Source organism: Epinephelus moara, chromosome 8, assembly GCF_006386435.1.
Source record: "Epinephelus moara isolate mb chromosome 8, YSFRI_EMoa_1.0, whole genome shotgun sequence".
Taxonomy (NCBI): domain Eukaryota; kingdom Metazoa; phylum Chordata; class Actinopteri; order Perciformes; family Serranidae; genus Epinephelus; species Epinephelus moara.
The window spans coordinates 44,028,109-44,048,557 of NC_065513.1; the positions used below are offsets into that span (position 1 = coordinate 44,028,109).

At 46.1% G+C, this 20,449-nt stretch overlaps 2 protein-coding genes across 3 annotated transcripts in view; both read right to left on the minus strand.

Annotated features, from left to right (window-relative positions):
* Window positions 1-1,323: 1,323 nt before the first annotated feature.
* On the minus strand, window positions 1,324-4,806 carry LOC126394955 (uncharacterized). The gene is made up of 2 exons (XM_050052106.1): window positions 4,166-4,806; window positions 1,324-3,802 (listed from the first exon to the last, which is right to left on the minus strand). Exons 1-2 carry the CDS (start codon window positions 4,802-4,804, stop codon window positions 1,763-1,765), a joined length of 2,679 nt encoding a protein of 892 aa, XP_049908063.1. The 5' UTR covers window positions 4,805-4,806; the 3' UTR covers window positions 1,324-1,762.
* A 1,109-nt stretch (window positions 4,807-5,915) lies between these two features.
* LOC126394964 (formin-binding protein 1-like) overlaps window positions 5,916-20,449 on the minus strand; it is a 43,752-nt gene continuing 29,218 nt past the window's right edge. The window contains exons 10-18 of one of the 2 annotated variants that reach the window (XM_050052125.1): window positions 17,524-17,700; window positions 17,186-17,377; window positions 17,057-17,071; window positions 16,853-16,962; window positions 15,850-15,982; window positions 15,465-15,610; window positions 15,209-15,345; window positions 7,952-8,110; window positions 5,916-7,033 (exon numbers count right to left, since the gene is read on the minus strand). In XM_050052125.1, the coding sequence (XP_049908082.1) occupies window positions 7,005-7,033; window positions 7,952-8,110; window positions 15,209-15,345; window positions 15,465-15,610; window positions 15,850-15,982; window positions 16,853-16,962; window positions 17,057-17,071; window positions 17,186-17,377; window positions 17,524-17,700 (1,098 nt within the window). In that variant the 3' untranslated portion in view covers window positions 5,916-7,004. The remainder of the gene's footprint in view (window positions 7,034-7,951; window positions 8,111-15,208; window positions 15,346-15,464; window positions 15,611-15,849; window positions 15,983-16,852; window positions 16,963-17,056; window positions 17,072-17,185; window positions 17,378-17,523; window positions 17,701-20,449) is intronic. The other variant, XM_050052126.1, reaches the window with a different exon arrangement.

The following is a 20,449-nucleotide window of genomic DNA, read 5'->3' on the forward strand; positions in this document are numbered from 1 at the left end:
GTTGTAAGCTACTGGCATTATTGTCTGTCCTGCATCTCTCTCTGCCTCTGTCTCTCTCTCTCTTTCTGTCTCATTGTGTCATGTGGATTACTGTTAATTTATCATGTTGATCTGTTCTGTACGTCATCTATTGCACATCTGTCCGTCCTGGAAGAGGGATCCCTCCTCAGTTGCTCTTCCTGAGGTTCCTACCGATTTTTTTTCCCGTTAAAGGGTTTTTTGAGGAGTTTTTCCTGATCAGCTGTGAGGGTCCTAAGGACAGAGGGATGTTGTATGCTGTAAAGCCCTGTGAGGCAAACTGTGATTTGTGATATTGGGCTTTATAAATAAAATTGATTGATTGATTGAGATCCAGAAGGACCAGGACCGCAGTTAGTTACCAGAGTCAACTGTTAAAAGGTCATTTAAAATTCTTAAAAGCGCCGTTTCTGTGCAATGGCGTGACTTAAACCAGACTGGAACTTCTCGGAAATGTCATTTAGATCAATAAAAGACTGCAGCTGTTCATTAGCCACCTTCTCCAAGACCTAAGAAAGAAAAGGAAGCTTGGAGATAGGCCTAAAGTTGGATATCAAGATTATGTTTTTTGATGAGGGGTTGGACCACAGCATGTTTAAAGGCAGCTGGGACACATCCAGACATCAAAGATGAATTTATCAGATCCATAACACAGAGCCCAGTGATATGGAAAATGTCCTTAAAAAGACGGGGTGGGATGCTGTCAAGAGGACAGTATAAAGGCCTGAGGTGCTGGACAATATCAGTTAAAGCTGAGCGAGACACTTGTTCAAATGTGTCAAAAACAGCAGGGCAAATGGGAAAGACGGCAGGATCTAATGCAGACGGCGAAAGAGAGGACCTAATATCGGAGATCTTGCCAATAAAAAACCTTAGAAAATCTTCACACAGTTTAGGTAAAGGAACAACACCATTGTGGTCACAGTGGTTTAAAAGAGTATTCAAGGTATTAAAAAGAAACTGAGGTTTATGGCTATTGACTCACACAAGATTGGATAAAAACTGACTCTTGGCAGCTTTAACAGCTTTCTGATACTGCAATAGACTGTTTATTAAAATGTCCAAAGAAACGTGTAGATGATCTTTCTTCCAAGTATAGAACGTTTCTCTTTTCTGGAAGTTCTGTCAGGAGAACCTTCTAAGGTTCTCCTGACAGAACTTCCAGAAAAGAGAAGGTTCTTCTAAGGACAGAACCTTAGAAGTTTTGTTCTGACAGAACATCTGAAGGTGTTCTTGACAGAAATTCTGAAGGTTCTCCTGACAGAACATATGAAGGTTCTCATGACTGAACATCTGAAGATTCAGATTCAGATTCAGATTCAGAATACTTTATTAATCCCCGGGGGGAAATTGTTTTTGTTCCAATGCTCCGTGCAAAGTAGAAATAGAAATACAGCATGAATGGAAACAAGAGATAAAGATGAAGATATAAATAAAATACTAAAATAGACAATGAAATAAGTAAAATAAATATTAAAGTAGACATTAAAATAAAATAAAATAAAATAAAATATTAAAGTAGACATTAGAATAAAATAGAATAAAATAGAATATTAAAGTAGACATTAACATAAAATAAAATATTAAAGTAGACAATAAAGTAAAATAAATAATAAAAACAGTAAAGTAGACAATCTGAAATATATACAATATACAATGAAATGGTTGTAGCATTATAAATGAAATAAGAATGAGTAATTATATTGTGTGATTTGTTTTATAAATAGCCAAATGAGTCCGATCATCAGAGGGAGGAGTTGTACAGTTTAATGGCCACAGGTAAGAATGACTTCCTGTGGCGCTCAGTGGTGCATTTAGGAGCAATCAGTCTCTGGCTGAAGGTGCTCCTCTGTTCGACCAGAGCGTTGTGGAGAGGGTGAGAGCCATGCTGAAGTATCGCCCGCACCTTTGACAGCATCCTCCTGTCTGACACTGCTGTCAAAGGGTCCAGCTCCACCCCCACAACGTCACTGGCCTTTCTGATCAGCTTGTTGAGTCTGTTGGCATCGGCTACTCTCAGTCTGCTGCCCCAGCACACCACAGCAAACAGAATAGCACTGGCCACCACAGACTCATAAAACATCCTCAGCATAGTCCGGCAGATGTTAAAGGAGCGGAGCCTCCTCAGAAAATAGAGGCGGCTCTGTCCCTTCTTGTAAAGGACTTCAGTGTTCTTAGTCCAGTCCAGTTTATTGTCTATGAACACACCCAGGTACTTGTAGTGTTCTACAATGTCCACGTTATGCCCCAGGATGGAAACTGGGGTCACTGGTGTCCTCGTTCTCCTCAGATCCACCACCAGCTCTTTTGTCTTTGTTGTGTTGAGCTGCAGGTGGTTCAGCTCACACCATGAGACAAAGTTATTCACCACAGCCCTGTATTCAGCCTCCTCACCCTTGCTGATACATCCAACTATAGCAGAGTCATCAGAAAACTTCTGAAGATGACAAGACTCTGTCTGGTAGCTGAAGTCCGTGGTGTAAAGGGTGAAGAGGAAAGGAGAGAGGACAGTACCTTGTGGAGCCCCGGTATTGCTGACCACTGTGTCTGACACACAGTGCCGCAAGCGCACGTACTGTGGTCGGCCAGTGAGGTAATCCACAATCCAGGACACAAGGGGGGGATTCACCAGCATCGCCGTCAGCTTGTCACCCAGTAGAGCAGGCCTGATGGTATTGAAAGCACTGGAGAAGTCAAAGAACGTGACCCTCACAGTGCTCCCCGGCTTGTCCAGGTGGGCGTAGATGCGGTTCAGCAGGTAAATGAGGGCATCCTCAACTCCAATCCGGGGCTGGTAGGCGAACTGGAGGGGATCCAGGTGCGGCCTGACCATAGGCCTGAGCTGCTCCAGGACAAGTCTCTCCAGGGTCTTCATGATATGTGACGTCAGTGCCACCGGTCGGTAGTCCGAGAGACCGCTGGGTTGCGGCATCTTTGGCACTGGAACGAGGCAGGACGTCTTCCATATCACAGGGACCCTCTGGAGGCTCAGGCTCATTTTGAAGACACGATGAAGCACTCCACAGAGCTGTTCGGCGCAGGCTCTGAGAACCCGTGGGCTGACACCATCAGGGCCTGCAGCCTTACCGGCGGGGAGTTTGCTCAGCTGTCTCCTAACATGTAGAGGTGTAAAGAGTGCAGGTTGAGGAGGGGGAGAGTTGGAGTCCAAAGTGAGAGGAGGGCAGGTAGCATGGGAGCCAGAGGAGGTGTGAGGAGTGGGGGATGGGTGTGAGGGGCTCACCAAGTTGGATGAGGTGCTATCAGGAGGAGGAGGGGGGGTCAGAAGTGGTGGTGGCTGGAGACAGTCAGCAGGAGAGCCAACAGGGGCCAGGGCAGCAGTGTCAAACCTATTGAAGAACAGATTTAACTCATTGGCCCTAGCCACACTACCATCAGCTCCACTGCTAGTTGGTCTGTAACCGGTGATGGTCCTCATACCACTCCAGACCTCGCTCATGTTATTCAGCTGGAGTTTCCTCTCCAGCTTCCTCCTGTAGCCGTCCTTAGCCTCATTGATCTTTGCACTCAGCTCCCTCTGAATGTCCCTCAGCTCCTCCCTGTTGCCACCTCTGAAAGCCCTCTTCTTCAGGTTGAGTATGGCTTTGATGTCCTTTGTTACCCAAGGCTTGTTATTTGGGTAACACCGCACAGTCCTTGCTGGGACAATGCCGTCCACACAGAAATTAATGTAGTCTGTAATGCACTCAGTAAGCCCATCAATGTCCTCTCCATGTGGCTCACAGAGTACATTCCAGTCAGTCACCTCAAAACAGCCCTGCAGTGCCTCATAGCAGTCCTCTGACCATGTCCTCACTGTCTTTGTGGTCACAGGCAGCCTCTTCACTAGAGGCACATAGCAGGGGGTGAGAAGCACCAAGTTGTGATCTGATCTACCCAGCGGGGGAAGGGACGTGGAGGTGTATGCGTCCTTTACATTAGCATACAGCAGGTCCAGGCTCTTCTCCTCTCTGGTTTTACAGGTCACATACTGGGTGAATTTCGGGAGTGTCTTTTTAATAGAGACATGGTTGAAGTCACCCGAGATTATAATGAGAGCACTCGGGTGTGCAGTCTGTAGTCCGGCTATTGTGGAGTGGATGACGTCACATGCCGACGTCGGGTTAGCGGACGGGGGGATATAAGCAGCCACTACAATAGCATGTGAGAATTCACGGGGTAAATAGTAAGGACGGAGGCCCACAGCTAACAGTTCAATATCCGGGCTGCAGATGCGGTCTTTGACTGTGATGTGACCAGGATTGCACCACCTGTTGTTCACGTAAACAGCAAGCCCACCTCCTTTACGCTTACCGCTCTTAGTGCAGTCCCTGTCAGCCCGGACAGTGTGGAAACCCACGGTGGAAACATTGTGGTCAGGAACATCCGTGTGTAGCCATGACTCCGAGAAAATCATCAGGCTACACTCCCGGTATTCCTGATGACTCCGGGTTAGCGCTGTAAGCTCGTCCATCTTATTCCCCAGTGATCTCACGTTGCCCATGATGATAGATGGGAGACACGGCTTGAATGTCTTCCTCTCCATAAGTCTCCGGTGTTTCGCTCCTTTCCGCCGCCGTAGCGATCTTTTCCCTCTGCAACCCCGGTGTGTTTTCCTCCAAAGTTCAGCAGGTATATCCTCCCTCACCGTAGCCAAGCCGGCCGGCTTCAGCTCCATCAGCTGATCCCTGGAGTAAACAATGCGGTGTTGCTGAGCGACGGTCAAGTGGCAGAGTAAAAGGAGCGATTCCACCACGAGCAAAACAACAAAAACTCTCCACACAAGCATGATTAGAGAGGCCGTAGCTTAATAAATAACTAAAGTAAAAACAGAACAAGTAAGATAAAGAAGAGAGGAAAAAAGTTGAAAACAAAGTTAAAGTAAGCAGGAGCGACTGGAACAGGCTGCATACACCGTGGCGCATGCGCACTAAGCGCATGTCCTCAGAGAACATCTAAAGGTTCTTTTGACAGAACATCTGAAGGTTATCTTGACAGAATGTCTGAAGGTTCTCCTGACAGAACATCTGAAGGTTCTTATAACAGAACATCAGAAGGTTCTCTTGACCGAACATCTGGAGATTCTCCTGACAGAACTTCTGAAGGTTCTCCTGCTTTAGAACCTCCTGACAATAACCTGCACGTTCCTGCCCTCAGCTCTTTGTCAGTGCCACAATGCTATGATTATAGACAGTGATATCACCAGGTGGACCAAGAGGACCTACAGCGTCAGTTACCACGAGGACCCGTCCAGCTGAAAAGACTCAACGTGTCTCAATGAGACACTGATCCGTCTCCATGGTTCACACCTGACACTACGAGTCCCGAGTCAGTTCACACCTGATATTACGAGTCTCAAGTCAGTTCACACCTGATACTACGAGTCTCGAGTCAGTTCACACCTGATACTACGAGTCTCAAGTCAGTTCACACCTAATACTATGAGTCTCGAGTCAGTTCACACCTGACATTAGAACGACTCCCGAGTCCAGAGTCATCACCTGTGGTTGGCTCTCGCTTTATTGAAATAAAAACATGACTCATTTCTGTTTGCAGGGTTAAGGTTAGGATTTGGGTTTAACCTAACCAGATTTTTATTTTCCATAAAAATCTGCTGATGCAAAAGTTCAAACCTTCAAACACAAAATAAGTTTTCATTTTTTAAAGTTTATGATTTTAATGTTGCTTCATATTTAATTTAAATTAAATTTATTTAAACATATTTAAATTTAAATTAAGTTTTTCAAGTCAAATTAAATTTAGTGTCATTCGATCGTTCATTTGACAGTAGCTTTAAATGAAAAATATAACGAGGAAAATAAATGTGTTTAACAGAATCTGAATATTTCGGCCACAGCGTTTCAGAGAAACACAAAATACAGACTCAGTGTTTGATTCAGATTGTACTTTATTTTGAAAGTTTAACATACAGGAAGTTGGAAAGAGCGTGATCAGCAGTCTCACGTCTCAATAAAAAAATCAATAACTGATCAAGTTCTCACTATGAAATAAAAAAGTTTCACATTTCACACAATCAATAACGATCATCGATCAACAAGCGGGGGCAGGGCTAATACACACAAGTTAATCTGGGGGTGGGGCTAATATCAGCAGGTAAACAGGGGTTGGGGCTACACCTGTGCAGCTACGGTTCATATTTACACTTTGAAAACTTCACACAGTCACATGACCTCACAGCAGTGTCACAGTGATGTCACCATGTGGGGACACACCCTGTGATATCACTGCATTGACAAAACTAGATGTTCAGTTTCTTTATTTCAGTCTCTCTCTACAGAAAGGAGTGTCCGCCATTTTGTTTTTGGTCACAAAAACATTCATCTCAGGTCTGTGACACATTAAACTGATCTCAGGTCAGTCTGTGACACATTAAACTGATCTCAGGTCTGTGACACGTTAAAGTGATCTCAGGTCTGTGACACGTTAAACTGATCTCAGGTCTGTGACATTAAACTGATCTCAGGTCAGATTGTCAGAGAAACATTTGAAGTGATAAATTACAACAACAAAAATTGAATGAGATAAAAAAAAAATTAAAGCACAAAAAAATTAAAGAATCATCTCTGGCTGAAACATGAAATAAAATTTAATACATTTATTTTAATTTATTTTCTTCACTGAAAATTAAACTGGTCGTTAATGTGGATTCTTTCAGATTTCAACTGAGATAACTGTCTGATAATGACTGGGACCTGTCTAATATCTCATCTGACACAGTTTGTATTTGGGACCTGTCTAATGTCTGATCTGACACATGATCTGTGTTTGGGACCTGTCTAATATCTGATCTCAGTCAGTCACTGGCAGAACATCTCTTTCATCGTGTATTGACAGCAGTCTGTCATCTGACTGGCTGAGATATCGGAAGAGTTAAACTGTCCAATGAGAAGCTGTTACCCGACTTCCTCAGAACCTTTTCCTTTACATCACTTCCTGTGGCGAGACGTCCTCACTGGTCGATTACTGTGCTAGACTAGCCGACTACTCTGCACAAAGCCTACAAGATGCAGACAGAGGGACAGAAGGACAGAGAGACAGACAGAGGAGGACAGACAGACAGACAGACAGGTAGATATGTTAGAGCTGGTAGAGTGAGACAGGAAGTCAGAGTGCGGTCGTCTGCAGCTCAAACACTGAACTCTAAATCTGAACTCATCCTGTGTCTGAATTCACAGAAAAAATAAAATCAGATTAAAATGTTTTACAACTCTCAAGGGTTTGTTTCTGAAACTGATGTTTTTTTATTAGTTTGTGTTTATTCAGATCTTTTATCAAAATTAACCTTTTGTTTTTCTTGGTTTTATCACAGTTAAATAAACATCTTCAGAGTTTTGGACAGAAAAGACTTTGAGATGTTTGAGACATTTGAGACGTCCCCTTTGACCTTTTTCACTTTTAATAATCAATCAGTCAATTGAAGAAAATAAATTAATAAATCAATGCAGGTGGTTCTCTCATAGACAGACGTATGTCGACCATGCCCCCATGGAGGCGGGGCCTGAGATGAGGGACACCTGTCCTACAGGTAGACAGGTGTGTCACACTGGTGTGAAGTTCTCAGAAAAACAACAGGTAGGGTTCGGCACACAGACAGGCAGAGCACATACACGTGTCAACATTCAGAGTTCAAAGGTCACAGAGGTCATCAGGAGGGGAGGAGTCGAGTTCATCTGGAAGTCAAAGACCGACATCTGTGTAGAGGTCACTTAAAAGTCATATTAAAAGGTCATATCAAGGTCATTGAGAGTAACATTGAATTGAATTAAAACTGAGGTCAGACATAGGTCGTATAAACGTCATGTGAAGGTCACATGTAGGTCAGATGTAGGTTGTATGAAGGTCAGATGTAGGTTGTATGAAGGTCAGATGTAGGTCGTATGAAGGTCATGTGAAGGTCAGATGTAGGTCATGGCACCTTTGGCACTGCTGTCCAGGAAGACTTTGATGTAGGAGGTGGGGACGTATCCCTCCTCCTCCAGGTTCCTCCGCACTCTGGTCCAACCATCACCTTTGTCCTCTTCCACCACAGAAAGTAGTTCCCCCTCCACCATTGACAGAGTACCTTCGTTCTGACCTGCAGAAGAAGAAGAACAACAACATGTTGAGACCACAGAGAACCAAAATGGAACCAAAGAGAACCAGAGGAGAACTCAACATGTGGTCAGTTACGCCTCCTGAATTCTCTGGTCTAACCCTCATCTGATGACGACTTCCTGTCATCAACAGGAAAGAGTTCTACCCACAATCCTTCGCACCACTTAAAGCCAAACAAGTATGGGTTATTTCAGACAGACAAACGCAGCCGAGAGTCCTCTGGTAGAACCGTTGTATAGAACCAAGGCCTCAGGTAGAACCACTGTAGAGAACCAAGGCCTCAGTTAGAACCCCTCTATAGAACCAAAGCCTCAGGTAGAACTGCTCTATAGAACCAAGGCCTCAGGTAGAACCGCTCTATAGAACCAAGACAACATGAACGTGTTTCTGAACATAAGGAATGTGTAAACATTGTCACTCTGCTGGGAGGAGGAGGTTCCACAGGTACAGGCTGATCTCTGAATCATGTGTTTCAGTCCTTGAAAAACTTCTTTATGAACAACGTGGAGAATTGAAATTTTATTTTTATCACCACATCAGTCAGACTTTAGAAAACAATACAGAACAACAGCTGCTTCTGTCAAAGTGATGAATGGCATCATCAGACTGTAAAAACTACTGCTCCACCCTCTTTCTTGATTCATCAATTAACCACATCACCCTGATGGACAGACTCTGTTATACTGGTGTTTCATGGATGTACTGTTTGTTGGTTCACAAATTACTCCTCAGAAAAAACATGTGTCCAGTTTGCTTCCTGTATCAAAAGGTGTGCCTCAGGGTTCCATACTGGGTCCACTGTTCTCCATATATGTAAATTACAAAGCTTTATAAATAAACCTTGTCCCAACAATCAGCAGCCATGGGCTCATCTAAACAGCTGCCTAGCTGTTTAGTCTGAAAACTGAAAGACCTGATGAAGACTAGAAGAAGATAAAGTGTTTTCAGGGAGCTGTTTCCTCACTTGGTCATGTTATTAAGAAATGGCAGTTAACAGGAACTGTGGAGGTCAAGCTGAAAACTGTGAGAGAGCTGCTCGTAGGATTGTTAGAAAGGAAGAGTGGTGGTGCACTGTTCTACTGTGCAGACACACCTGGACAGGTATGATCTTCATGGAAGAGTCATCAGAAGAAAACCTTTGCTGTGTCCTCACCACTACATTCAGACTCACAGGTTTGTGAAGGAACATTGAAACAAGCCTGATGCTTTTTGGAATCAATGAGACAAAGGGACACCCATCCACCTGTTACAGACGGGGTTAGATAGATGAGACAAATGGACACCTGTCCACCTGTTACAGACGAGGTGGACGGATGAGACAAAGGGACACCCATCCACCTGTTACAGACGGGATGAATGGATGAGACAAAGGGACACCTGTCCACCTGTTACAGACAAGGGTGGGTGGAGGAGACAAAGGGACATATGTGAGGGTCCAAAGGACAGAGGGATGTTGTATGCTGTAAAGCCCTGTGAGGCAAATTGTGATTTGTGATATTGGGCTTTATAAATAAAACTGATTGATTGATTGGTTGATTGACATATGTCTACCTGTTACAGATGGGGGTGGATGGATGAGAGTTGAGTTTGAGATTTATTTGCATCCAGTGTCTGATATCAGAGACAGTTTGAGAGGATGGAGTGAGTCTGAGAGGTGATGGATTTGACGGAGATGTAGAGCTGGATGTCGTCAGCGTAACAGTGGAAATGGAGGCCATGACAACGGATAATCTGACCGAGGGGGAGAAGGTAGAGGATGGAGAGGACCAAACACCAAACCCTGGGGGACACCTTGGGACAGGGGGGCAGTCGAGGAGGAGCAGTTGTTGATGAAGATGAATTGCTTCCTTTCAGTAAGGTGTGATTGGAGCCAGGTGAGGGCTCATCTGTGATGCTGAGGAGAGATTGTAGGCGGCAGAGTTAAGATGGAGTGGTTAATGGTATCAGAGGCAGCAGTGAGGTCCAGGAGGATGAGGATGAAGAGTTGGCCGGAGTCTGAGGAGAGGAGAAGGTCATTTGTTACTTTGAGGAGGACAGTTTCAGTGCTGTGGTGGGTATCGAATCCATATTGAAATTGTTCGTTGAGGTCATCATTGGTGAGATGGGCTTTGATTTGTGAGGCAACAACATGATCCAGGAGTTTAGAAAGGAATGGGAGGTTGGAAATGGGCTGGAAGTTATTGATACTGTCAGGGTTGAGTCCAGGTTTCTTGATGATGGGTGTTACAGCAGCCAGTTTCAGTGATGGGGGAACGGTGGAAAAGTTGAGGGAGGAGTTGATAATCCCAGAGATAATTGGGGAGGATGATGGAAGGAAGATAGGATGGGATCTAGGATGGGATGGGATCTAGGATGGGATGGGATCTAGGATGCGGGTGGAGGCTTTCATGGTTGAGATGATTTTGGAAAAATCAGCTGGAGAGACGGGGAGAAAATCTAGAGAGTGGAGAGGTGATAAGAGAAGCAGGGGGGAGCGAGGAGGAATGGGTGATGGGGGAGGAGGATAGGGAACTGTAGATGGTATCAATTTTGGATTGGAAGAAAGAGAGGAAAGAATTGCATTTTTTAGTGGTGAATGAGTTTGAAATGTTGTCACTGGGATTGAGGAGTTTGTTGATGGCGGAAAAAAAGAGCCTTTTGGTTATCGGAGCCAGTACGTGCGTTTACATGGAGCCATGTATTCCTTTTGCATTCAGGTTGGAAGCCCTACCCGAATAGATATGCTCCTTGTAAACACCTCAACTCGAATGAAAACAGCCAACCCGAAAGAAAATCTAATCGGGTGCACAGGGGTGGAATATTCCTTTTCAGAACCCGAATGGAAGATTTTTTCTGTCTTGTATACACCTCCTACCCGATTCCAGCCATTCCGTTCTTTCTGCGCATGCTCGTTTCCTTGCCCTTCTGGTGCAATGACGTATACAGCGTGCATAGCAACGGGCTGAGATAGAGCAGTCGGACTCGTTGCACTCACCGGTTTCCATTCGCCACAGCACGGTCTTCTACCTCCCTTCTTCGACCTTCTACCTCCCTTCTCCTCCTCAACAGATGAAGCATTAGCAGAACAAGGTTGTTGTCGTACTGCTGCTTCAAGAATATAAGCAGAACAAGCCTGAAAAAGGCACTAAGAACGGCGTCGTCATGCATCTTGTTATCCGGAGCGAGGACTACAGTGTTTCCTTCCGTTACACGTAACATCCGCCCCGCCCCCTATCCAATCAGAAACCTTCCCTGCCCCAAACCTTGCACTGACCCAAATAAAGGCGATTGAACTGATCTCCCTGTAAACCCTCATTCAGAATGAATATTTCTCATGTAAACTACCTGGAAAAACTTTAATTCTGAATGATTTCATTCAGATTTATTTCATTCTGAATGAGAAGCTATCATGTAACCACACCCATTGTGGATGAGGTTTGAAAAGTAGGCAGAGCGGGCAGTGTTGAGGGCGGTTTTGTACAGTTTTGGGCTGTTTCGCTGTGATGCTGTTTCTACTGGTGTATTGTTGTGCCTACAACCTGTATACTGAGTTCTGCAATTAAAGTGATCCCGTTGGCTGTAACTTTTCTCCATGGTTCTCCGAGTCTCTTCATTTCAGTGTTTGCTGAAGTTGAGCATTTTTTCCTTACAAAGGTGGTCAGTGGATGCTTGGAGATGAACTGTGAGTCCGGTTGTTTTTTTTTTTTTGTGGAGTCTTTCAAGCTGGTGCTTACGCGATTTCAGCTGGTGGAGTTCAGGGGTGAACCAGGGGGCTGAGTGTCTAAATGAAACAGTTTTGGTTTAATGGGAACTAATTGATCAAGGCAGGAGGAGAGAGTGTTGTTATAGTGGTTGACAAGGTCATTGAAGTCATCAGATCGTGGGGGAGGGGATGTAGACAGGGTGGCAGAGAGAGATGCTGAGACATCTTGTGGCGAGATGGATTTAAGGTTTCTAAAGGATATTGTACATTTTTCTTTGGAAAGGCTTCGGGAGGTGGATTTCCATGATGATAGCCAGGTGGTCGGAGAAGTGAAGGTTGATGGTGGAGAGTTGTTGGATGGTGAGACTAGTGGAGCAGACTAAATCCAGGGTGTGGCCACGGGAGTGGCTCAGGAAGTTGACATGCTGAGTGAGATTGAGGCAGTCGAGGAGTTCCAGAAAATCAGAGGCTTGTTTACAGTTAGTGTTGTCAATATGGAAGTTAAGGTCGCCTAGTAGTAAAACTGAAGGTGGGATGGCTGAGAGATGTGTGACAAAATCTGAAAAGTCAGAGAGAAAAGATGGATGTGGTTTGAGGGGGTGGTAGATCATAGCAGTGACAAGGGGGTGGGGCCATGGAGTTTGAGCAATGTTATCAAATGACTGTACAGAAGGAGTGGATATAGTGTTGATTTTGAGGGTCTTTTGTGGATTGAAGCAACGCCGCCGCCTCGTCCAGTGAGACGGGGTTGATCGATATTTGTGTATCCAGCGGGGGTGGCTTGGTTGAGTGTGAAATAGTCCAGATGGCTGTGCCACGTTTCGGTGAGACAGAGGAAGTCCAGATTATTGTCAGTTATGAAATTGTTTAAGATGAGTGCTTTTTTGTTGACTGAACGAGTGTTTTGGAGAGCCAGCTTGGGAGGATGTTGTTGTGTGAGAGACTGTGAGGAGTGGGGGAGCAGGCAGAGGTTGCGATGGATTTTTTTCTTAACTTGTTTTGCATTTCTGTTTTGGGGACGGGGGGTCTGATAGTTATAATGGGCTGAATGGGAAAATTTGTAGAAGGGTCATTGCATTTTATGTTGATGAGGTTGCTTTTGTTAACAGAATTGAGGCAGTTACAGGGATGGTGAGATCTAACAGAGTTAACAGGCTGAATGGTGTAGGGAGCAGCAGGAGAAGGGAGAGACAGCTGGGGCCTGTAGGGGGAGCTGTGGAAAGCGGTGGTGTTCTGAGTTGGGACCGTAGAGGAAGAAGGGGAGGCACTGCATGGGGAGTGTAAACAGTCAGTTACGTGGTTGATTGTGAACAGTGTGCTGCAAGTTAGCTGCAAATATGCGGCTTCCCAATTTGTTCGGGTAGAAACCGTTGGGTTTGATAAAGGATTTTCGGCCCCAGAACAGATTGAAATTGTCTATGAAGCTCATGGAGTGTGTTTTGCAGGCAGATTGAAGCCACGTGTGGAGGGATATGATACGGCTGAATATTCCATATCCACAGCCAGGAGGAGAGAGTGGGCCACTTATGAAGACTGATTTTCCGATGGTGTAGAGGAACTGAAATAGTTTGCTGAACTGCTTTGGTGATCTCAGACTGTCTGCGGGAAGCATCCACGCAGCCAACGTGAATGATTACTCTGTGGACAGATGATGGGAGTGTTTGGAGTATGCCGGGGAGTTTAGCAAGAATGACGGGAACGGTTGCTCCAGGGAAACAGTGCATAACCGCATTGAAGAAGCTGACATTTCTTGTCATGGAGTCTCCAATTATTAGAGTAGTCAGGGGGAAAAGGGGGCGAGGAGGTAGTGGTGATGAAGGGAGAGAGGGTTCTGATGGAGATCTGGACGGCGGTGACAGAGCAGGTGGAGAGGCGCAGGTGGAAGATGAGGCAGGAGAACGCTGCAGAGCCGGTGTGAAGTGCGGGATGGAGGGCGGCGAGCTCCAGGGAGAGCAGGGCACTGAGGGGGGGACTGAAGTGACGGTGCGTTGTTGGACTGTGGGGAAGACGGTGGTGAAGGTTGGGGTTCAGCTGGTAGGGGAGGGAAATCTTGCAGGGCAAGGATATCAAATCTATTGTCAAGCTGGGTGGTGTGGTGGAGTGTGTGAAGGGGCTGCTTGATGATGATGGTGTCCATTTGCAGTTCGGCTTCACAGACCTTGCAAAGTGTGGAAATACATTGTTCCAGCTCAGTGACCTTCTCAGCAAGGACAGTGCAGTTGACGCAGCCAGATGGAGAGGTGGTGGAGCCATGGTGAGTGTCGTGATGGCAGGGGCCCAGTAAGAGGGCCTGCTGCAGAGAGTAAGTGTCTGGGTTAGTAGAAGCCCGAGGGCGTTGGAGGGGCGTTGAGTCCTGGTCACTTTCCAGTAACGTTAGGTGCTTCAACAGATGAGTAGTGTTAGCAGCAACGCTAAAAACAAGCTAGCCAGTGCTAAAAACATGCTAATGTTAGCCGGCTAGCTAGCGCAGGGCATGAGCTAGTTGTGAAAAATTGGGATCACTAGGTCCAATTGGAACAGTGGTCACGTAGAGAGATTGTGTAAAGGGTAAAGACAGTTTACCAAGAGTATGCCAGTTAAAAGTGGATAAAAAATGTTAAAGAAGGCAATTTTCCAGGAGCTGATCCGACAGAGGTTCGCTAGAACATATACACACACACATATATATATAGATAGATAGATAGACAGATAGATAGATAGATAGATAGATAGAAGAGTACATCAGTAGTTTTTTGATAATATCCAACACTGCATATTTCACCATGTATGATACTCTCCCTTCACCAGTCACCTGGATGGATGGATGGATGGATGGATGGATGGATGGATGGATGGACGGACGGACGGACGGGTACTCTCCTGTGGTGAACTGACTGTAGCATATATATGTATATATATATATATATATATATATATAAAATATATTTTGTACGTACACAAACATTCTTGTTAAAACACGATCGTCTCCTGACCCAGAACAGAGCGGTCTCTAAACTCAACCACATGCTAACCATTAAGTTTAAATGCATCTCCTATTTAACAACACACATACGTAACGTATCTATGGTTTCTACAAACACACTCACTCACACACAAACACACACACACACACACACACACACACACACACGTACAGTGCCCAAACAACAAACACATCCAGTTTTTGGCTGCGAAAAAATCAACCAGGTTATAAAACGATGGCGGCATCTGGGACAACCATGAATAAAGACATGTCTTTGACTCATCTCTGACCTGCTGGAACTCTGTCTCAGTCTCAGATCAGAAGGTTTTTAATCTGCAGAAATGATCACCTGATCCTGAAGAACCCAGGTGACATCACTGTGTACCTGAATGTCAGCTGATGTACTGACAATAGTACTTCAGGTAAAGCCATACCTTGGAACGGGTAAAGGGACTTGCAGGTGCCAATACTCGGTAACGGTTCTTCATCATCAAAGTCGTCATCAAACTCCGAACTACGAGACTTGAATTGAAGCTCTGCACTGTGGTCCTCAGTGTAGCTGCCGTCAGGACTGAGGACAGACAGACAGGTGGACACAGAGACAGACAGATTCAATCATGTAGAATCTATGAACATGTCAGAGGATTTTAAATATAACTGCTGAATGATCAATGATCAATAATCAATAACCTCTCTCTGCTGGCAGGGCTGCGGTTGTCCAGCTGTTTCAGGCTGCTGCTGCCGGGCGTCGTCGCCTGAGAATTTAACCCACAACCTCCACTTTGTCTTCGACCGCCGTGGTCAGACAGTCTGCTATCTGCCTCCGAAAGCCATGCCTGCAGAGGACCACACATACACACACACACACACACACACACACACACGTTAAGGTTAACGTAGTAACATACATGTTTATACTCATTAATATACAAGTTAGCACATGTTAACAGAAAATACACATACTGTGTGTGTACTATGTGTGAACAGTATAATGTGTGTAGTATGTATAGTATGAGTGCAATATGCGTGTACTATGAGTGTACAGTGTACTGTGTGTATTATGTGTAGTGCAGACCTGGTTCCTCCTCAGCTCGTCGTCCAGTCTCTGCAGACTCTGTTTCACTTCCTCCAGTCGAGGTTCCAAACTGCCAGCATCGCCCATCTGAGGACTTCGTTCGTACACCTCCCTCATCTTCAGGAGAGCGTCTCTGGAACAACAAACACACACAATAAACAAACAATAAACAAACACACAAACAAACCGGAAGAGTCAGATACACAGGAAGAATCATATACTAGAAGAGTCAGATACACAGAAGAGTTACATATACAGGAAGAGTCACATATACAGGAAGAGTCATATACACAGGAAGAGTCATATACAGGAAGAGTCAGATACACAGGAAGAGTCATATACAGGAAGAGTCATATACACAGGAAGAGTCACATATACAGGAAGAATCACATATACAGGAAGAGTCATATACAGGAAGAGTCAGATACAGGAAGAGTCAGATACAGGAAGAATCACATATACAGGAAGAGTCACATATACAGGAAGAGTCAGATACACAGGCAGAATCACATATACAGGAAGAGTCACATATACAGGAAGAGTCAGATACACAGGAAGAGTCACATATACAGGAAGAGTCAGATATACAGGAAGAGTCACATATACAGGAAGAGTCAGATACAGGAAGAGTCACATATACAGGAAGAGTCACATATACAGGAAGAGTCATATACAGGAAGAGTCAGATACAGGAAGAATCATATATACAGGAAGAGTCAGATACACAGGAAGAGTCAGATATACAAGAAGAGTCATATACACAGGAAGCATCACATATACAGGGGGAGTCACATATACATTAGAGTCACATATACAGGAAGAATCATATACAGGAAGATTCATGTACAGGAAGAGTCAGATACACAGGAAGAGTCATATACAGGAAGAGTCAGATACAGGAAGAGTCACATATACAGGAAGAGTCAGATACACAGGAAGAGTCATATACACAGGAAGAGTCACATATACAGGAAGAGTCACGTGTGTAGTTGTGAGTGTGTACCTCTGCTCCTTCTCCCTCTGAATCTCCTGGTTGATGTTGTTGATTCTGGTCTGAAGTTTCTTTCGTCTCTGTTCAGGAGGGAGGTGACTGCAGTCTGCAGGACTGGAGCCCTGAAAAAGGTCATCACATGACATCACATTAACACAGTAACAGTAAATGTGGTGTGACACACATGTGTTTTAGACTGACGGGTGTGATACTGACCAGTTTGAGTGACAGCTGTCCAATCAGAGAGAAGCAGGAAGGAAACGACAACATTACAAACACAGCTTTGTGTGTGTGTGTGTGTGTGTGTGTGTGTGTGTATGTGTGTGTGTGTGTGTGTGTGTGTACCCCTCTTTTCAGGCTGCGCAGACACTGCTTTCTGGTTCTGGAGCCGGAGGTCATGAGGTCATTCAGTCGCTGTGTGATTGGTTCTCTTGAGGCAGGGGGCGGGGACTGGGGACTGTTGGCCATGCCTCCAGGTGAAGGTGAAGTTGGGGGTGGAGGGGGAGGCTGGCGAGGTGAGGACAGGAGGGTCAGCAGCTGGAGGGAAAGATAGAGGGGGTGTGGTCAGTACAGCCATGTGAGTCGTCCAGGTGTGTGTACCTGTCCTGTCTGTGTGTGTACACGTGTTGTGTGTTGTGTGTGTATGAGTGTGTACAAGTGTTGTGTGTGCTCGTGTGCTGTACCTTGTTTTTTCGGATGAAGGGCCATAGCTTCCTGCTGTGTCTCCGCCCCTCAGTTCGATTGTCGAGGTAACTGGATTCAGAGATGCTTCGCCTCATGGTGGCGCTGTAGTCCTCAAACTCAACGTCACCTGGAGGGTCGAAGCCTGATTTGTACACCTCCACTACCTGCTGGGTGTCCTGCACACACACACACACACACACACACACACACACACATCAAACACACACACAGTATAAGATCTGACCTTTGACCTTTTAATACCGCAATGAACGTCCACTTCCTGTTTGTCTGTGGTCTCTGTTCAAAGATGGATGTGCACTTTTTGAGCCAAGCTGTCACTACACTCACGTTACCATGGTTACCACCACATATCCAGTTTAGACACAGAGGTCTTTTTCTGCCTGTTCGACAGTTCTGAGGTCTATTACCTTCAGGCTTCAGCTGCTGAGAACGAAACTGAGCACTGAAGAACCAAAGACTGTGGACATCAGTGACAGGTGGACAGTGGACAACTCTGTTACAAGTAGGCTGCAGACACAGCACCCTCAGGCCCTCCTTCTGATCTCTGGGGACTTCAACCACGCCTGTCCATCCACCACCCTGCCCACCTTCACCCAGTATGTTTCCTGCCACACCAGAGACAATAAAACACTGGATTTATTTTATGCCAACACCAAGGAGGCATACCACTCATCCCCCTACCCCCCCTGGGAAGAGCTGATCACAACCTGGTTCATCTTCTGCCTGTCAACAGACCTCTGGTGCAGAGAGAACCAGCAACCACCCGCACTGTGAAGAGGTGGTCTGAGGAGGCCGAGGAGGCCCTGAAAGACTGCTTCGAGGCCACTGTGTGGGAGGTACTCAGCGATTCCCATGGGGAGGACATTGACAGTATGACATCATGTATTATGGACTATATTAACTTCTGTGTGGAAAGCACCGTACCCACCAGGACTGTACGCTGCTTCTCCAACACCAAACCCTGGATTACTCCAGATATAAAAGCTCTCCTGAAGGAGAAGCGGAGAGCTTTTAACTCTGGAAATAAGGAGGAACTGAAGGCCGTGCAGAAGGAGCTACAGAGAAACATCAGGCGGGGAAAGGAAGGATATAAACAGAAGATGGAGGAACAGCTGCAGCAGAGCAACATCAGCGGAGTCTGGAGAGGTCTGAAAACCATCTCAGGACACAAACAGCCAGACTCCCAGGCCAGAGGCGACCAGCAGTGGGTGAATGATCTGAATCTATTCTTCAATAGATTTGATCAGTCTGCCCCTCCCCTGGCCCAGACATCACGGCTGCAACCCCCCTCATCCTCACCTTCACCTTCCCCCCCACCTACACTCCTGGCACACTGCTTCGACACCTCCCCCACCCCCGCTCCCCCGGACATATCACCAACCCCCACTCCTCCCCCCACCTCGTCACCTCCACCCCCCAGCACACAGCCCCCCTGCTCCAGCTTGTCCTTCACTACCTGTCAGGTGAGAGATCAGCTGAGGAGGATAAAGACGAGGAAGGCTGCGGGTCCAGACGGCATCAGCTCCAGGCTCCTGAAGTCCTGCGCAGACCAACTGTGCGGGATAGTTGAAACCATCTTCAACCTGAGCCTGAGGCTGGGGAGAGTACCACAGCTGTGGAAGACATCCTGCGTGGTACCTGTGCCCAAGACTCCGCACCCCAAGGACTTCAGCAGCTTCAGACCGGTGGCATTAACATCGCACCTCATGAAGACTCTGGAGCGCCTGGTCCTGTCTCGTCTCCGCCCCGCAGTAGGCCCTTCAATGGACCCGCTGCAGTTTGCCTACCAGCCTGGCATTGGGGTGGACGACGCCGTCATCTTCCTCCTGCATAGAGCTCTTTCTCACCTGGAGAAGCCTGGAAGCTCTGTGAGAATCATGTTCTTTGATTTCTCCAGCGCTTTCAACACCATACAGCCTGCACTTCTGAGGGACAAACTGGAGCACATAGGAGTGGCTAATCACCTCACATCCTGGATCCTGGACTACCTCACGGACCGGCCACAGTATGTCAGGACCCAGGATTGTGTATCGGACTTCGTAGTCTGCAGTACGGGCGCCCAACAGGGTACAGTGCTGGCACCGTTCCTCTTCACCCTCTACACTGCAGACTTTTCATACGACACCCCCACCTGTCATCTGCAGAAGTTCTCTGATGACTCTGCCATCGTCGGCCTCATCACAGATGGGGAGACAGAGAACTGAACCAGGACTTTGTGGACTGGTGCCTGAGGAACCACCTTCAGATCAACGCGGGGAAAACCAAAGAGCTGATGGTGGATTTCCGCAGGCACAGACTCCTCCTCCCAACACCGGTGAACATCCAGGGAAAGGACATTGAGATGGTGACATCTTATAAGTACCTGGGTGTTCATCTTAACAATAAACTGGACTGGACTGATCACATAACAGCACTGTACAGGAAAGGCCAAAGCAGACTCTACCTGCTGAGGCGGCTCAGGTCTTTTGGAGTCCTGAAGACCTTCTTTGACACTGTGGTGGCATCAGAGCTCCTTTAGCGATAGACTGATTCACCCAAAGTGTGTGAAGGAACGCTATCGCAGGTCCTTCCTGCCTGCTGCTGTCAGGCTACATAACCAGCACTGCTCACAGTAAACTGCACCATGGACACTTTAGGGACACCATAATAAGCATAACTGTCCCTCTTGTTGTTGCTTATTTTGCACATATACAGTGGTGTGAAAAAGTGTTTGCCCCCTTCCTGATTTCTTACTTTTTTGCATGTTTTCCACACTTAAATGTTTCAGATCATCAAACAAATTTAAACATTAGTCAAAGATAACACAAGTAAACACAAAATGCAGTTTTTAAATGAAGGGTTTTATTAATGAGGAAGAAAAAAATCCAAAGCTACATGGCCCTGTGTGAAAAAGTGTTTGCCCCC

Excerpts from the sequence above, each read along its gene's own strand:
- LOC126394955 (XM_050052106.1), bottom strand. The coding sequence starts at position 4,804 with ATGCTTGTGTGGAGAGTTTTTGTTGTTTTGCTCGTGGTGGAATCGCTC. Across the intron at positions 3,803-4,165 it reads TCTCACATGCTATTGTAGTG|GCACTGCAGGGCTGTTTTGA; the intron begins GCTGCTTATATC and ends GACTGCTATGAG.